This window comes from Ixodes scapularis, unplaced genomic scaffold (assembly GCF_016920785.2).
Source record: "Ixodes scapularis isolate PalLabHiFi unplaced genomic scaffold, ASM1692078v2 PGA_scaffold5__190_contigs__length_132052651, whole genome shotgun sequence".
NCBI lineage: Eukaryota > Metazoa > Arthropoda > Arachnida > Ixodida > Ixodidae > Ixodes > Ixodes scapularis.
This window is the reverse complement of record NW_024609880.1, coordinates 86,916,664-86,930,294: the sequence shown is the minus strand read 5'-3', so window position 1 is coordinate 86,930,294 and position 13,631 is coordinate 86,916,664. Positions and strand designations below refer to the sequence as shown.

Sequence of the window (13,631 nt, the reverse complement as noted above, 5' to 3'; positions counted from 1 at the left end):
AGCTCGCATTGCATTTGCAGCGCGACTAAACACTAATTCGGCATAACATTTCATTGGCCACAAACGACAGCAAACACGGGGTAAAGGTCAGTTCAGAACGGGAGCCACTTCGCGCTGACGCACCGCCAAATGGCCAAATTGCCAGCAGGGCCCGCTCAGAACCGGTCGGATTCTGGAGCCGGTATACGACCACAGCGCCGCCGCGTACATCCGGGACTTTTCTACACTCCTCGTTTGTCGTAGCCTCATCCCACTAGTCTTTTCTATAGTATGCGCCGTTTTTTTCCGCCGCTTGGTGGCGGGTATGTCGACGGGTCATTTCTCGTTTCCGTACTTTCTAAACTGCATTTGTTTCTTTTCTGACCTAGATTAGTGAACAAAAACTACTTTCATACATAATTGAAACGGTTCGCGACACTTATATTTTGTACCTTGACTAAAAAAAAGCTCTTAGCGGCTTTGACCAGTGGCAAGCCCAGGACCAAAGACGTCACATTTTGCTTGCTTTCGGTACCGCGGGTCGCCCTCGTCGGTGGAGGAGGTTTCCGCGTCGTCCGGTTAAAATGTGATGCACTGATATTTAGTTACTCTCTCCGTGCCCGCTGGCTTGCCCCAACCCCAAGAGACGTGGAAACCGCAAAAAAGGTAGACGCTTAAATATGATTGCAGGGCCCCTTTAAGAGATGGTTATTGGTAAGCATCATTATAATTTCTATTGCCGTGTACTATAATTTTCATTGCTGTCCTTAGCCAGCGTGCACGTTTTATATTCCCAACAAGGCAGACAAAAATACTAAATATGATAGAACTGCAACCAAGGCCATGACAAAACCAAGGTAGAACAGAAAGAAAGCATTTTGCTGGGGATGTGAGGTGTACTATCTGTTTTTCACCAGTAGAAGCATTCCTTTATTGAAAAGTGCACGTGTTACAGGGGCTAGCTCTGCAAAGAACCTAAAATAGACGTCAGTTAGAGTACATTAACTTTCAGAAGAAATAGCCGTGAGTGCTGGGCACATTTAGTATATTCAGAATTTTTCTTCTATTTGTCGTTTAATTTGAATAGCTGTAGAAGTGTCAGTGTTTATACGCCTTCTGCACGTTCATTGTATTTTCAAGCAATAACATTTTAAAATATTTTTTTCACATTATACCAACCTGAGTTTCTTTTGAAAGAACAACTAATTGGCCACATTTTGATGTGTCATTTTGCTTCATACGCAAATTAGTAGGGAAAATAAAAGCATTTGCACAGACTCTCTATGAATTTCTACTTTTCCCGTGGTCAGGAAAGAGTTAAAATTACTGCAGTGTCACAAAAAAAATCTCAGCTATGGGCACAGTCAGCGTTCCACTTCTCGAGCAGTATTTGCCTCAAGATCGAACCGTGTCGCCACCGTGCGGCCGAAATCGGAAACATGTGAAAGCAGGGATACCGCCGTACTCGTAAGAAAGCATTTGCGCAGACTCCTTATGAATTTCTACTTTTCCCGTGGTCAGGAAAGAGTTAAAATTACTGCAGTGTCACAAAAAAAATCTTAGCTATGGGCGCAGTCAGCGTTCCACTTCTCGAGCAGTATTTGCCTCAAGATCGAACTGTGTCGCCACCGTGCGGCCGAAATCGGCAACATGTGAAAGCAGGGATACCGCCGTGCTCATAGCCGTGCGTCATCTGCTGCATACGCACGTTCGAAAGCATAGATCTCAACGACACAAGCCCGTTTCCGGCTGAGCTGAGCTTTCATTAAGTGCTAGTTGTTTTTGTTGTCGTTTCTTCCTACTAAAGGTTGTGTTGTATCGCTTCATGCACGTGAAAATTCAGTAAAGTGAATATTATTAAGCCGGAAGCTTCCATAATCTTAGTGTTGTGATTTGTATACAAACGCTGGTCCCACATATTTTGTTATCTCGCACAAACCATAGCTTTCATAAAACATTGAATATTGATTGGAGCTGTGGTTTGATTAACAAGTTAACCAGACTAACCGCTACCCTTTAATAGACTAATCAGTTGATAAATTCGTTAGTTGATTTTTCACCAGTGGTATTGCATGAAAGACGTTACAATACATATTTTGTTTACTATTTTGCTATGTCATAAATGGCAAATTGCATGCCCATTTTAAATTTCACGTTGTGACGCCTACAGTAATATGAACGCGGGAAGCTTTGTGAAGTGAAGTAATTTTTAAGTTATTATTTAAACAGTATAATCACTCTCGATGACAATCACAAGCGTGCTGAAGTGGTTTACCGAGCAAGCCTGTGTCCTAAAAGAAATAAATACGTCAGAAATATTATAGCAGGCATTTTTTTTACTTTTTCCTGACTTTCTCCAGCACAAGATAATGATTAATTGGCAAAAACAAATATTGTGATTAAAGCATCACTTGAATAATCTGAAGGTTAATCAATGAACTGCCCAGTCCCGATATGCATTAGGTGAGGGCGGAGAGTGATCGGAAAGTCTCGTGGGAGTCGCTAGCCCTCATCAGTAAAAGCGTGTCGCTGCGGCCAATGCTGTCTGTGTTGTGGTGCGTGTTATTTGTTGGAGCTGCATACTCTACTATGTTTCAATAGAAGATTATTTAGCCAGAAATTTATAATATAGCCTCTAAACATCCGGGGCCCTCATCGAGAAAATTGAAGCGGGTGAACCCACACTACCGAGAAAAGCATCTATTAACACACTCACTACTGCATTGCTTGGTTACACCCATTTGTTCCACTTGCAGCAGATATATTAAGATAGTTTGTTTCAGTTGTCCTGCCAATGAAGAGTTCCCGAATCAGAGCTAGAAGAGGCACTCTCTCCTTATAGCAACGTAGCAGAATTGTTCCGACTCCGAAAAACTTACCCACACCATGGCAAAGTAAAGGGAAATATTGGCTGCAGTGGAACACAATAGCATGGTAATCACCAATACAGCACTAACTTCTTTTCATGCTAAATATTTATAATACTGCAAAAGCTAAAGGATAAAAAGCCCACAGTACCAGTATTACGTTATCAAGTTGGAATTCATTGTTTTGTTGAGTTACTCAGAAAATTGCTCAGCATCATCGTAAAACATTAAATCAACAAATTGCAGAACGATAGAAGGCACGCAAAGCATTTTACAGCTTTCTGAAAAACTGCAGAAATTCGATGAGTTTTTAAGTTTCGTTTTGCAATCGGAGAGCGCATCTTGGCCCCGACGGCACCGCGCCCCGTGGAGAAATAGTGCAACCAACCTCTGCTGCACTCTCCTCGCACAACGCAGCAGAGGCTGGTTGCATTGATTCTCCACGGGTTGCGGTGCCGTCTGGGCCGAGATGCGCTCCAACTGCAAACCGAAGCTTAAAAACCCGTCGAAGTTGTGCAGTTTTTTAGAAGGCCATAAAATGCTGCGCGTGCCTTCTATCATTCTGCAATTTATTTATTTAGTGTTTTTCAATGATGCTCAACAATTTTCTAATTGAAACCCTGCCCTTAAACACAATATTAAAAAAGTTAATTTTGCAAAAATAATTAACAGTCGAATTATCCCAGACTTTAAAAATTTTGCTAAATAGGTCCGTGGCCGAGGACCAAAACGATACAAGCCTTTTTTCGTTGCAACGCATAGTTTTCACAATATCGAATTTGTCTATTTTTCGTGAAACACCCTGTATATGTAGAATTGATGACCTCACATGCACACATCCCCTATTTTTTCGCGATTATCTTCAAATTTTGAGTGGGCGCTTGGTATTTTATGGTATGGTCTGTTCTGGCAAAGTCTCTCTTTTTTCTAAGAGCCTGAGGGGAACCTTCAAGAGAGCTGTAGAGCTACAGGACCAACTGACCATAAACATTCCCTAAACGCAGGGTTCTTCAAACCCCAGCCCGCGGGCTACGTCTGGCTCGCGGAGGTCTTCCGACTGACCCGGTCCTTCTAGTGAAACCCGGCCCGCTTCCAGCGTTCCCGCTGCAACTCGCGCAAAAATAAGGGCACATAAAAAAACGGCACTGCAACACGCACCAACCACGTAAATTAAGATACCAGAAAACAGAGCTGGGCAGTGATATTTCCCAAAAATACAGGAGGACTCTAAAAGGAACACTAACACCCCCCCCCCCCCCCCCCCCCCCCCCCCCGGACCAAATTTTTTTTTTTTTTTTTTTTTTTAATTTTTTACGAGGAGATTTATTATGGTGTCAGAAGACTACCCTGCAACTGCTCAAAACCCAAAACCGAAACTGGATTCGGGAGGAAGAAGAAATAGAGAGAAGGAGAGTGTAACTGGAAATCGCATGGCTGTGCAACATGTTTTTTTTTCAATCAACATAATTAAAATTTTTTAGAAGCCACAAAAAATGGGTGTCATATTTTCAGTCTGTTTGTAGTATTGAGCGTGTGCCTTCGATGACCCAAGACTTTGATTGTCTTTGGCGGTTGTGTCTAAACCATAGAAAACGACATTTGACCACAGAGAAGAGAGTGAGCGCGACTCAAAACGGCCAGTTCTCGAGATTGGAGGTTTTTGGGCGGAAAGAAAACAAATTTCGAGAATGCATGATGGTGGAAAGGAGGAAACATATCAGTGTAATAGGGAAGGAAAATTAAGGAAAGTACAAACATGGGGATTAAAAGGCTTCAAAACCTAAAACACAAATTTTCTCAAAAAAAAAAAAAAAAAGGTAAAGAAGAAAATTGTTTTTTTTATAACATTATAGAGTGAATTCATCAGCTCGCCTGTGTTTTTTTCACTTTCATCGTAAATTGTTTGTCTCTGACATTTTCAAAAAGAAGTTTTAAATGCAAGGCATTTAGAATGCCTTTGCTCACATCTGCCCAAAACCAGTCTGTTGCAACCCGCATACATTACACACTGCACCGAACAAACTACCTGTGAACCGGCACTTGAAGTGCCAGTCAGCCGCTGTGTAATGCAGGGTTCGTGCAGCTCCTTTTATCCTTGAATACCCGGGATTTGGATAAAAGACCTCAAGGACCCTTAAATCTCCTTGAAACACGCAATGCTCCTTGTATTCCTTGAAAATCCGGAAATCAACATGTTTTTGCGAATCGTGACATTTTCAGAAGTTTGCAGAGTGTGCAGCTCTCTGGATACGTTGGTTTTTACATGAAAGGGGATTTACTTTGCTTCTCTTGACTCATATGAGCCACGGCGATGCGCCTAGTAGTGTGCAACATTATTGCAGGAGAAAAGCACTTGCCCAGTTGCCTTGGCGACCGACATGACGGCACACTTTTCTTGCCGCTAGGTGCATTGCTATCAGATAATGGCCACCGGAAAATGCATTGTTTTTTTTTCTAAATGTGCCTCCTCCATGCACAGAAAACATATCTGACAATTTTATTTAGGCTAGGATTGTATTTCACAGTTTGTTTGGCAAATCTGCCCACGCTCGCGTAAATCGTGGCCATGATTGCTTTATGCAACATGCATCTGTTTTAAAGGGCACTTTAATCCAATTTGAGGTGTCCCGCGTCATCGCCCCTTTTGCTTTGTGTTGCCTCCATTTTTTTTTCAGTACCCTTAAAATTCTTTAAAAGTCCTTGAATTTTGCATCAAAAATTTTGTATAGACCCTGGTAATAGCAGCTGGTAGTGTCGCTGCTGGGCCCGATGCTCTTGTTTAGCAGTCGCGTTCCTTGCTCCTCTCTTCACACTGCTGCGCCCGCCTTTGTCACTTCTGCGTTATTCTGGTGGTACGCAAAGGCCGCAAGCAAGAACCTTTGTATTGCCTGTAGTCTGCTCTGCTGCTGCCAAGCGCGCACTGAGGGAAGTCCTCGGTCCAAGAGCAGTCATTGATTGCATACTCCGCACTGTACGCTCTATTGAGGTATATATTCCAGACTTGGACACAGTAGTGCTATGACACAGTTGTGCTAAGACACTATCCTAAGACACTATGGATACAGTACTGCTAAGGCACTATGGACACAATAGTGCAATTTTAAATGCTGCGCATTTAAGATTGGAAAAGAGCAGATGGTAATAGTTGTCTCCTTTCCCCTTAGGCTCGGCCTGGAGAGGGGCAAGACCGCCCGGGAGTCCCTGGACGTCGTGGTGGCGCTCCTGGAGAAGCATGGTCAAGGGGGTCCCTGCTCGGACACCATGCCCTTCACGTACCACAACAGCTTCCTCATCGCCGACCGCACCGAGGCCTGGGTGCTCGAGACGGCCGGGAAGCTCTGGGCAGCTGAACAAGTCACGAGTGAGTGGACATATCTTGATTCGAGCTATTGAGCGAAAACTAAAAACGCTATAAAACGTGGTTTAACCCAGCCTTGCTAGCCTCGCCTAAAGGGCTGTCCAAGCAGGCTACTCCAGAACGCTTGAGGCGACACTTCTCCGCCATGTGCAGTGAAAGTTGAAGTCCAGCAGTCCGTCTTCTGTTTGGACATCCACCAGGCGAAGAGGCAAACATTACAACTTTCCTCCTGGGCCTCCTTTGCCTTTCTTTGACATCGCTGCCCGTCAGACTTGGCATCGCATGCCACCGGCCTACGGTGTCCTTGTCGCCCGTCCATCTGTTCTGCTGCACCCTCGTATCCATTTCGCTTTCCCGTTTTCGGAACTCAAAGAGCAGCGGAGGCCTCGAGCGATTGACTGACAGCTGACAGAGCATGCGATGTCCGGAACCATGTGATGAGTACGCCCTAGGCCTCCGTGGAGGACAAAAGCGGACTTTGGAAAAAGGAGGCTTTCTGTGATGATGATGCTGATGCGACAGAAGCCATGCATCTGTCGCGCGAGAATAAAGAGAAGTGTTTGGCATCTCGAGCTGCCTGCACACGCACGCTGAGAACAATGGTATTCATTCCTTCCTGCCCCCGTTTTACTCGGGAAAGCTTATAACAAACTGGCGACAAGGATGGGATGGCGCCGCTAGCATCATCATCACTCTTTCCTCCCGGCAAAAAAAAGAAAAAAAGAAACACTGACGGAAGCAGGTCGCCATGCTTCATATAGCGGAGATGTGTTGCTTCATGCATTCTTGAAGTGTTCTGTTTGGACAGCCCTTAATCCATCCTGAAGTCCTTGGGGAGGTAGTGCCATTGTCTTTTCTGCCTGCTAAAGGCTGGTTTGCACATTCATGTTTGTGTGTGATAGACATACTGCATTGTGGCTGCTTGAAACTGCTTCCGGGAGAACACGCTGGCTCACTGGTGCCAACTATCGGCTAGCCATGGCTCACGTCCAGTTTTAGGTGTTGTTTTTTCACCACTGGCTTGAAATAATTCTTACGGTGTTATTGGGAGTGTGCAACGCCCATAGGGGGGCGCCACTCCACCTTGGCAGCTGGTTGGCAGTGCCACCGGCGACGGCGTCCACGTCAGGTCGCATAATGAAGCGCCACTCACTTCGACCTAATCTACCTACTACGCCCGTACCGTCTTCTCGTCCGCGCCTGCGTCTTCCCACGGCTGTGTTTCTCAGTCTCGCTCTGGAGTAAAGGCAAGCAGCAACAGCTGTAACCTGCTGCCGCGTCTTTCGTTTATCTGCTCCAGAAGACGACTCTACGAAGCGTATGGTTGTTTGACGGTTCGGAAATCTCTACGGGACGACGACATTCGTCGATGCCAGTAATTGATCGAATCTACTTGATAAGTATTTTTCGTTCCTCTTATTATCAGATGCTCTTCACTCGCCTGGCCGATCAAATAGACATACTGGGATCAAGATGATCGCGGCGCCCTTCAACGGCGCACGCGGAGGGGATGTGTTCTTGATTATCCGGTCTTGCGTAAATAAAAAAGTTGGCGCCACCTGTGGCCCCAAATGTTCTGTATAGCGCTTTGCTCGGGTGAGCCGACATTAATTACAAATTAAGATTGGCTGCTACATAGGATGTCTATGCCAGTACAGCTGTAGTAAAATGCTTATGTTAGGAACTACACTGTGGCGCCACTAGCTGTCTTGTCGCACGCTTCCAATAGGCAACTGCTTTTCATAGGTAGTCCCTATATATTTGATCTCGCTCATACTGCAAAGCCTTCGTATGATGTCACCGGCATCCACATCGTCATCTTCATCATCACTGATGACGTCACCGGCATCCACATTGTCATCGTCATCATCACTGATGATGTCACCGGCATCCACATCGTCATCGTCATCATCACTGACGACGTCACCGGCATCCGCATCGTCATCGTCATCATCACTGATGACGTCATCAGTGACGTCACTGATGTCGTCACCGGCATCCGCATCGTCATCGTCATCATCACTGATGACGTCATCAGCGACGTCACTGATGACGTCACCGACATTCGCATCGTCATCGTCATCATCACTGGTGAAGCCATCAGTGACGTCACTAAGGACGTCATCGGTACCCGCATCGTCATCGTCACGGATGACGTCATCAGTGACGTCAGTGATGACATCATCGGCATGGGGGGTCACATGACCCCCAAGGTCACGTGACCCCCCCCCCTGGTTAGTTTACCCCCCCCCCGTGCCCTTCCCTCCTCCTCCTCAAGAGCTGCGCTCTAATTCGGCGTTACAGGGAGTTGTAAGCGGCTTTCATTTTTTTTTTATGAAATAACCTTGTGGTGTAGTTTTTAGGAATTGAGGATGTTATATTCATCACGTTCTTTACTGCTACGGAACGGGCAGGACCGGTATGGCGCCCAGATAAGTTCCAATGGCTCGCTGCCTCGCGCATGCCCTTGTTCGAGAGCATGGCTAGCGCTGCCCGGTTTGTGTGGGCGGCAGCTTGGTTGCTTGATACGCAACAGATTTTCCCCCTTAGATGGAGTGTCCATATCTTGAAGGTGGGCACCTAGCCCGAGAGCTGGTGCGCTGAACAGCTTGGACGGGAACATGCGGTGTAGCTCCTTCTGGAGACTGTATTGGTAGAAACGGAGGCAGCTCTTCAGCAGCAACGGTTGAATGCGGTGCCGGTAGTCTTGCAGATGGCTCCTCACCAGCAACAGTCGGAGTGGCAGGACTGGCCTCGGCTGCTGCTGCTGTGAACCACGCTGCTGGCGGCATCGTTTCGCATAAGCCTCTTGCCAAGAGACTATGGGGCCCGGATGTTTGAGGCGTAACTCCAGATAGTCGTCTTCGAATGTGGTCGACGTGTCTGCGGATTTCTCCAAACGCCGTTTGGAGAAGCCAAGATTGAAGACCGAGCTGCTTGAGTAGTGTTCCTTCTAGCCACCTCGATTTTCCGCAAAAATTTATAGCAAACACAGGTTGCCCTTCAACAAAGCGGCGTGAAGGGGTCGTCACCTCTCTTCCTTCCTCGCCTTCTCTTTTGTTGCATGTTTCTGGTTCTGGTGTAACTCGGCTTATGTTTGATGCCAGTTCACGGCCGAACATTAGCAATGCGGGTGTTTTCCCGGTGGAGGATGTGACAGTGGTGTGCTGCTTGTAGAGCAATCTTGCCAGTCTCACTAACAAGCTGCCGACTTTGTCTTTTTGAAGTGCTTGCTTCAATTCAAAGACCATCCGCTCTGCCTGGCCGTTGGTAGCCGGATGGTATGGTGCGCTTGTCACAGGCTCCACACTGTTTCGTTGGTAGAAATCGAGTACCTTTCTTGACACAAACACGCTCCCATTGTCCGACACCACCTTCCGTGGCTGTCCGAATGTCGCAGAGATAGCACGCACTTCTCTAATAACAGCTGTGGACGTGACTGAGGTCATCGCTCTCACCTTCAGCCATTTTGTGTATGAGTCCACAACTACGAGAAACATGTGTCCTTCCATCGGGCCGGCAAAATCAAGGTGTATGGTGTGCCATGGCTGAGATGCATGTTCCCAGTTTGGCACAGCGGCTCTCATCGGAATACGCCTGGATTCCTGGCAGATTCGGCATGCTTTGACTGCATGTTCTATGTCCCTATCGATAGCGGGCCACCATAAGTAGCTCCTGGCTGACGTCTTCATCGAAACGATGCCCTTGTGTCCAGCATGGAGCAAATCCATTGCTTCGGTACGTGCCTGTGTGGGAATGACCACCCTCGAGCCCCAAATAACGCATCCTCGTTGAGTGGACAGCTCTGTCACTTTCTTCTTGTAGGGAGCAAACTCTTCACCCCTGCGGCGGTCAAGTGTTCTTTGTTGCAACGCCTTGAAGATATGAGACAAGGTGGGGTCTTGAAGTGTCATTTTTGCGATTCTTTTCGCCGTGAGCGGCGAGACCGGCAGCGCCTCGATCATCAGCACGTCTTTGGGCGGACAGGGTTCGTCCTCACTATCATGTAAGGGAAGGCGACTTAACGCGTCGGCGTTCCGGTGTCTCCTTCCCGGCCGATACACTAGCTCATAGTCGAAGGCTGCCAGCTTGACACACCATCGCATCATGCGTGGAGACAGCACTTGAGGTACTGGCTTCTGTGGTCCCAGGATGCCGAGGAGTGGTTGATGATCCGTGACGGTGAGTATGTGTTGTCCGGCAATGTACTGATGAAAATGGATTGCCCCGTAGATAATGGCGGGGCCCTCCTTATGCAGCTGCGAGTAGTTCCTCCCAGCGTCTCCCAAAGTCCTTGAAGCAAACGCTATTGGAGCTTCTTGCCCTCCGCTATCAACCTGTGCCAAAACGGCACCAACACCGTACGGTGATGCGTCACAGGAGAGTAGAAAAGGTCTTGACTCATCGTAATGGACCAAGGTGGTCCGGTGCAAGATGAGTTCCTTGAGCTTTCTGAATGCTGTCTTGTGAGGAGCCTCCCAGCTCCACGGCCTGTTCTTCTCTAGAAGGGTATACAGGTCTTTCGTTACTGTTGCTCGGTTTTCCAGAAACCTGTCATAGAAGGCGAGCATCCCGAGAAAAGACTGGAGCGTCGTCTTTGAAGTCGGTTCTGGCAGATCACGAATCGCCTTCAACTTGTCATCCGTTGGATTAATGCCTGCTGAGTTGATCTTGAAACTGAGGAAGGTTACTTCCGGGACTCCAAAGAAACATTTTTTTTCTGTTGGCACGAAGAGCAATGTCTTCAAGTCTTGAGAGGACGATGTCTAGTCGATGATTGTGCTCCTCCTGTGTGGACCCAGCGACGATGAAATCATCCAGGTATGCACTGATACCTGATATCCCCGCAAGGGTCGTGTCCATGCACCTTTGGAATATTGCTGGAGTCGCGGAAACACCGAAGGGCAGTCGGTTGACACGGTAAAGCCCCTTGACTGTGTTAATAGTCAGAGTCTTGACTGTAGAGTCAGTGACCTTGAGTTGTTGATATACTTGTGTCAGGTCTATTGTTGAAAAAATTCTTCCACCGCATAGTTTTGCCAAGACCTCTGTGACAGTCGGCAACGGGTAAGATGCTGCTTGGGCTACAGCGTTCGCAGTGCTGCGGTAATCGCCACAGAGTCGAATACTACCGTCTTTTTTGCGCACCACGATGACCGGAGTTGCCCAGTCCGAATGTTGTGCGGGCTCAATCGCCTCCTGGTCCATCAGATGTAGTTCAGCTTCAACGGCTGGCCGGAGTGCGAATGGCACTGTTCGTGATTTTAGGAACTTAGTTTGTGCTCCTTCGTGCAACTCTAGTGTGACCGCTGGTCCCTTGAAGCCATTTAGGTTGCCATCAAACACTGCTGAGTGACGTTCAAGTATGACTACTAGGCTCTGTTCGTGAAGTACTTGGTGAATGCCGCTGAGGCTAATGCCTAGTGGGGCGAACCAATTATGGCCAAGGAGGTTGCATCCTGGGCCGCTCATTATCAATAGAGGAAGTTTTTCACTGCGCTGCTTGAAGCGCACGCTGACCTTAATTGTCCCCAGCGGCTGCAACCCTTCTCCTGACCATGTTCGCAGCACAATGCTGGCGGGGTGAAGCGGTGGTAGGTCACGGGGCCATGATTCCCGATATGTGTCTTCATTGATGATAGAATAGGCTGCCCCTGAATCCACCTCGAATAGCAGTGGCACGCCTTGTACGTCCAACGATGCCATATGTTTCTGGGGTGCTCTCCTCACCCCTGTGATTGCATTTAGGTCATGCAAAATGCTCTCTTCCGTAATTGCGACATCGCGTGGCTCTTCTGAGGAGTCAAAAACGTGCAATCGTCTAGTTGCCTTCGATAAGCTGCTGCTCTTTTTCTTCTTGAAGCAGGCTTTTTCAACGTGACCGACTTTCTTGCAAAACCTGCACCTCGAGGTGCGTGACTCGCACATTTCGGGATTGTGGAGTTCTTCGCAGCGGTTACAGGGTTTGCGCTGCTCTGGTGGAGCTGTTTGTGCGCACGCAGTCTTGTTGACTTCACTGAAGTCAGCTTTGATTTTCTTTTGATAGTCTTTTGCGTTTTCCGCCCGCACAGCGATATCGAATGCCTTGATGAACGTGAGGTCTTGTTCGGCAAGCAATCTTTGTTGCAGATTGTCGTCTTGCAATCCGCAGACAAAACGGTCACGTAGCATTACGTTGATGGGCAACATCGTTGATCTCAGGTCGGGTCGAACGGTAGGAGTTGCAGTCGCACTCACCCCTGTGGATTCCGACGTTGGAACCCTAGGAGGCTGGGCCGAAGGCTGGGCCGGTGACGTGCCGAAGTTGCAATTTGTTGCGAGAGCTTTCAACGCTGCTACGTAGGCGGCTACTGTTTCGTCCGGCAGTTGGTCCCGGTGCTGAAACTTGCAGCGACTGAACAGCTCCGATGGGCGGGGATCGTAGTGGGCACGCAGCAGACTGATGAGTTCTTTGAATGAGTGGTTGCTCGGTGTCCCCGGTGCCACTAATGCCTTGACGGCTTCGAATGTGTTCGGTCCACATAGCGTCAGCAAGATAGCGCGCTTCTTGCCGCCGTCGGCGATACCGTTAACTTGGAAGTAGAAATCCAGTCGCTCTGCCCAGGACAAACATCGCTTGCCGGAGAATTCCTCCACGGAGCCGTGAGTCACCATGCTTCCCTGGCTTTACCGTCGTAGAGTTCGTACCGTTTGCTCGTCGCCAATAGACTTTTTCCGAAATTCAGTCTGGCCACTTTGATCACTATCATCATCAGTGGAACGGCATCTGTGCCATACCAATGGCGGCCTTCTAGTGACTGATAAAAGAAGTTGAAGATGCTCCTAAGCGGATCTTGCGGGGCCTGTACATTCGGGGGGTCAGTACGACGCGACGTAGGAATGGAACACAAGAGCTACGTAAGCACTTATTTCTAATAAGTCAGATTCAGTCAATCTGTGTGCGGCACACAATCTGCTTTAAAGCACTTTGGTGTATAGAATTTTCTCGAGGCATCTGAGTGGGTTGGAGCTTTGTTCTGAATGCAAGTTCTTGGTCACCGTCATACTGAAAGTGATCGAGAAAGAACTCACCGAACAATTCCTCGAGTGCTGTTCACTTGCGAAAGTGACGGTGCCTAAACAAGTTCATTTCCGCCATTGATATGGCAAAACCTAAAGTGGTTTACAAACCACCAGATGGCACTGAATTTCGGAAAGGGTTTGTTGTTATATTCGTCACGTTCTTTACTGCTACGGAACGGGCAGGACCGGTATGGCGCCCAGATCAGTTCCAATGGCTCGCTGCCTCGCGCATGCCCTTGCTCGAGAGCATGGCTCGCGCTGCCCGGTTTGTGTGGGCGGCAGCTTGGTTGCGTGGTACGCAACAGAGGACCAGTAAAGTTTCTTGGACAGCATTTTTCCTCAGACCCCACCATGCTTATACATGG

General features: G+C 47.9%; 1 protein-coding gene across 2 annotated transcripts in view; it reads left to right on the top strand.

Moving 5' to 3' along the window:
• The window catches only part of LOC8035345 (secernin-2), a 79,416-nt gene that overhangs the window by 30,814 nt on the left and 34,971 nt on the right, over positions 1–13,631 (top strand). For both annotated transcript variants that reach the window (XM_040222539.1, XM_040222540.1), the window contains exon 4: positions 6,011–6,207. In XM_040222539.1, coding sequence (XP_040078473.1) covers positions 6,011–6,207 — 197 coding nt within the window. The remainder of the gene's footprint in view (positions 1–6,010; positions 6,208–13,631) is intronic.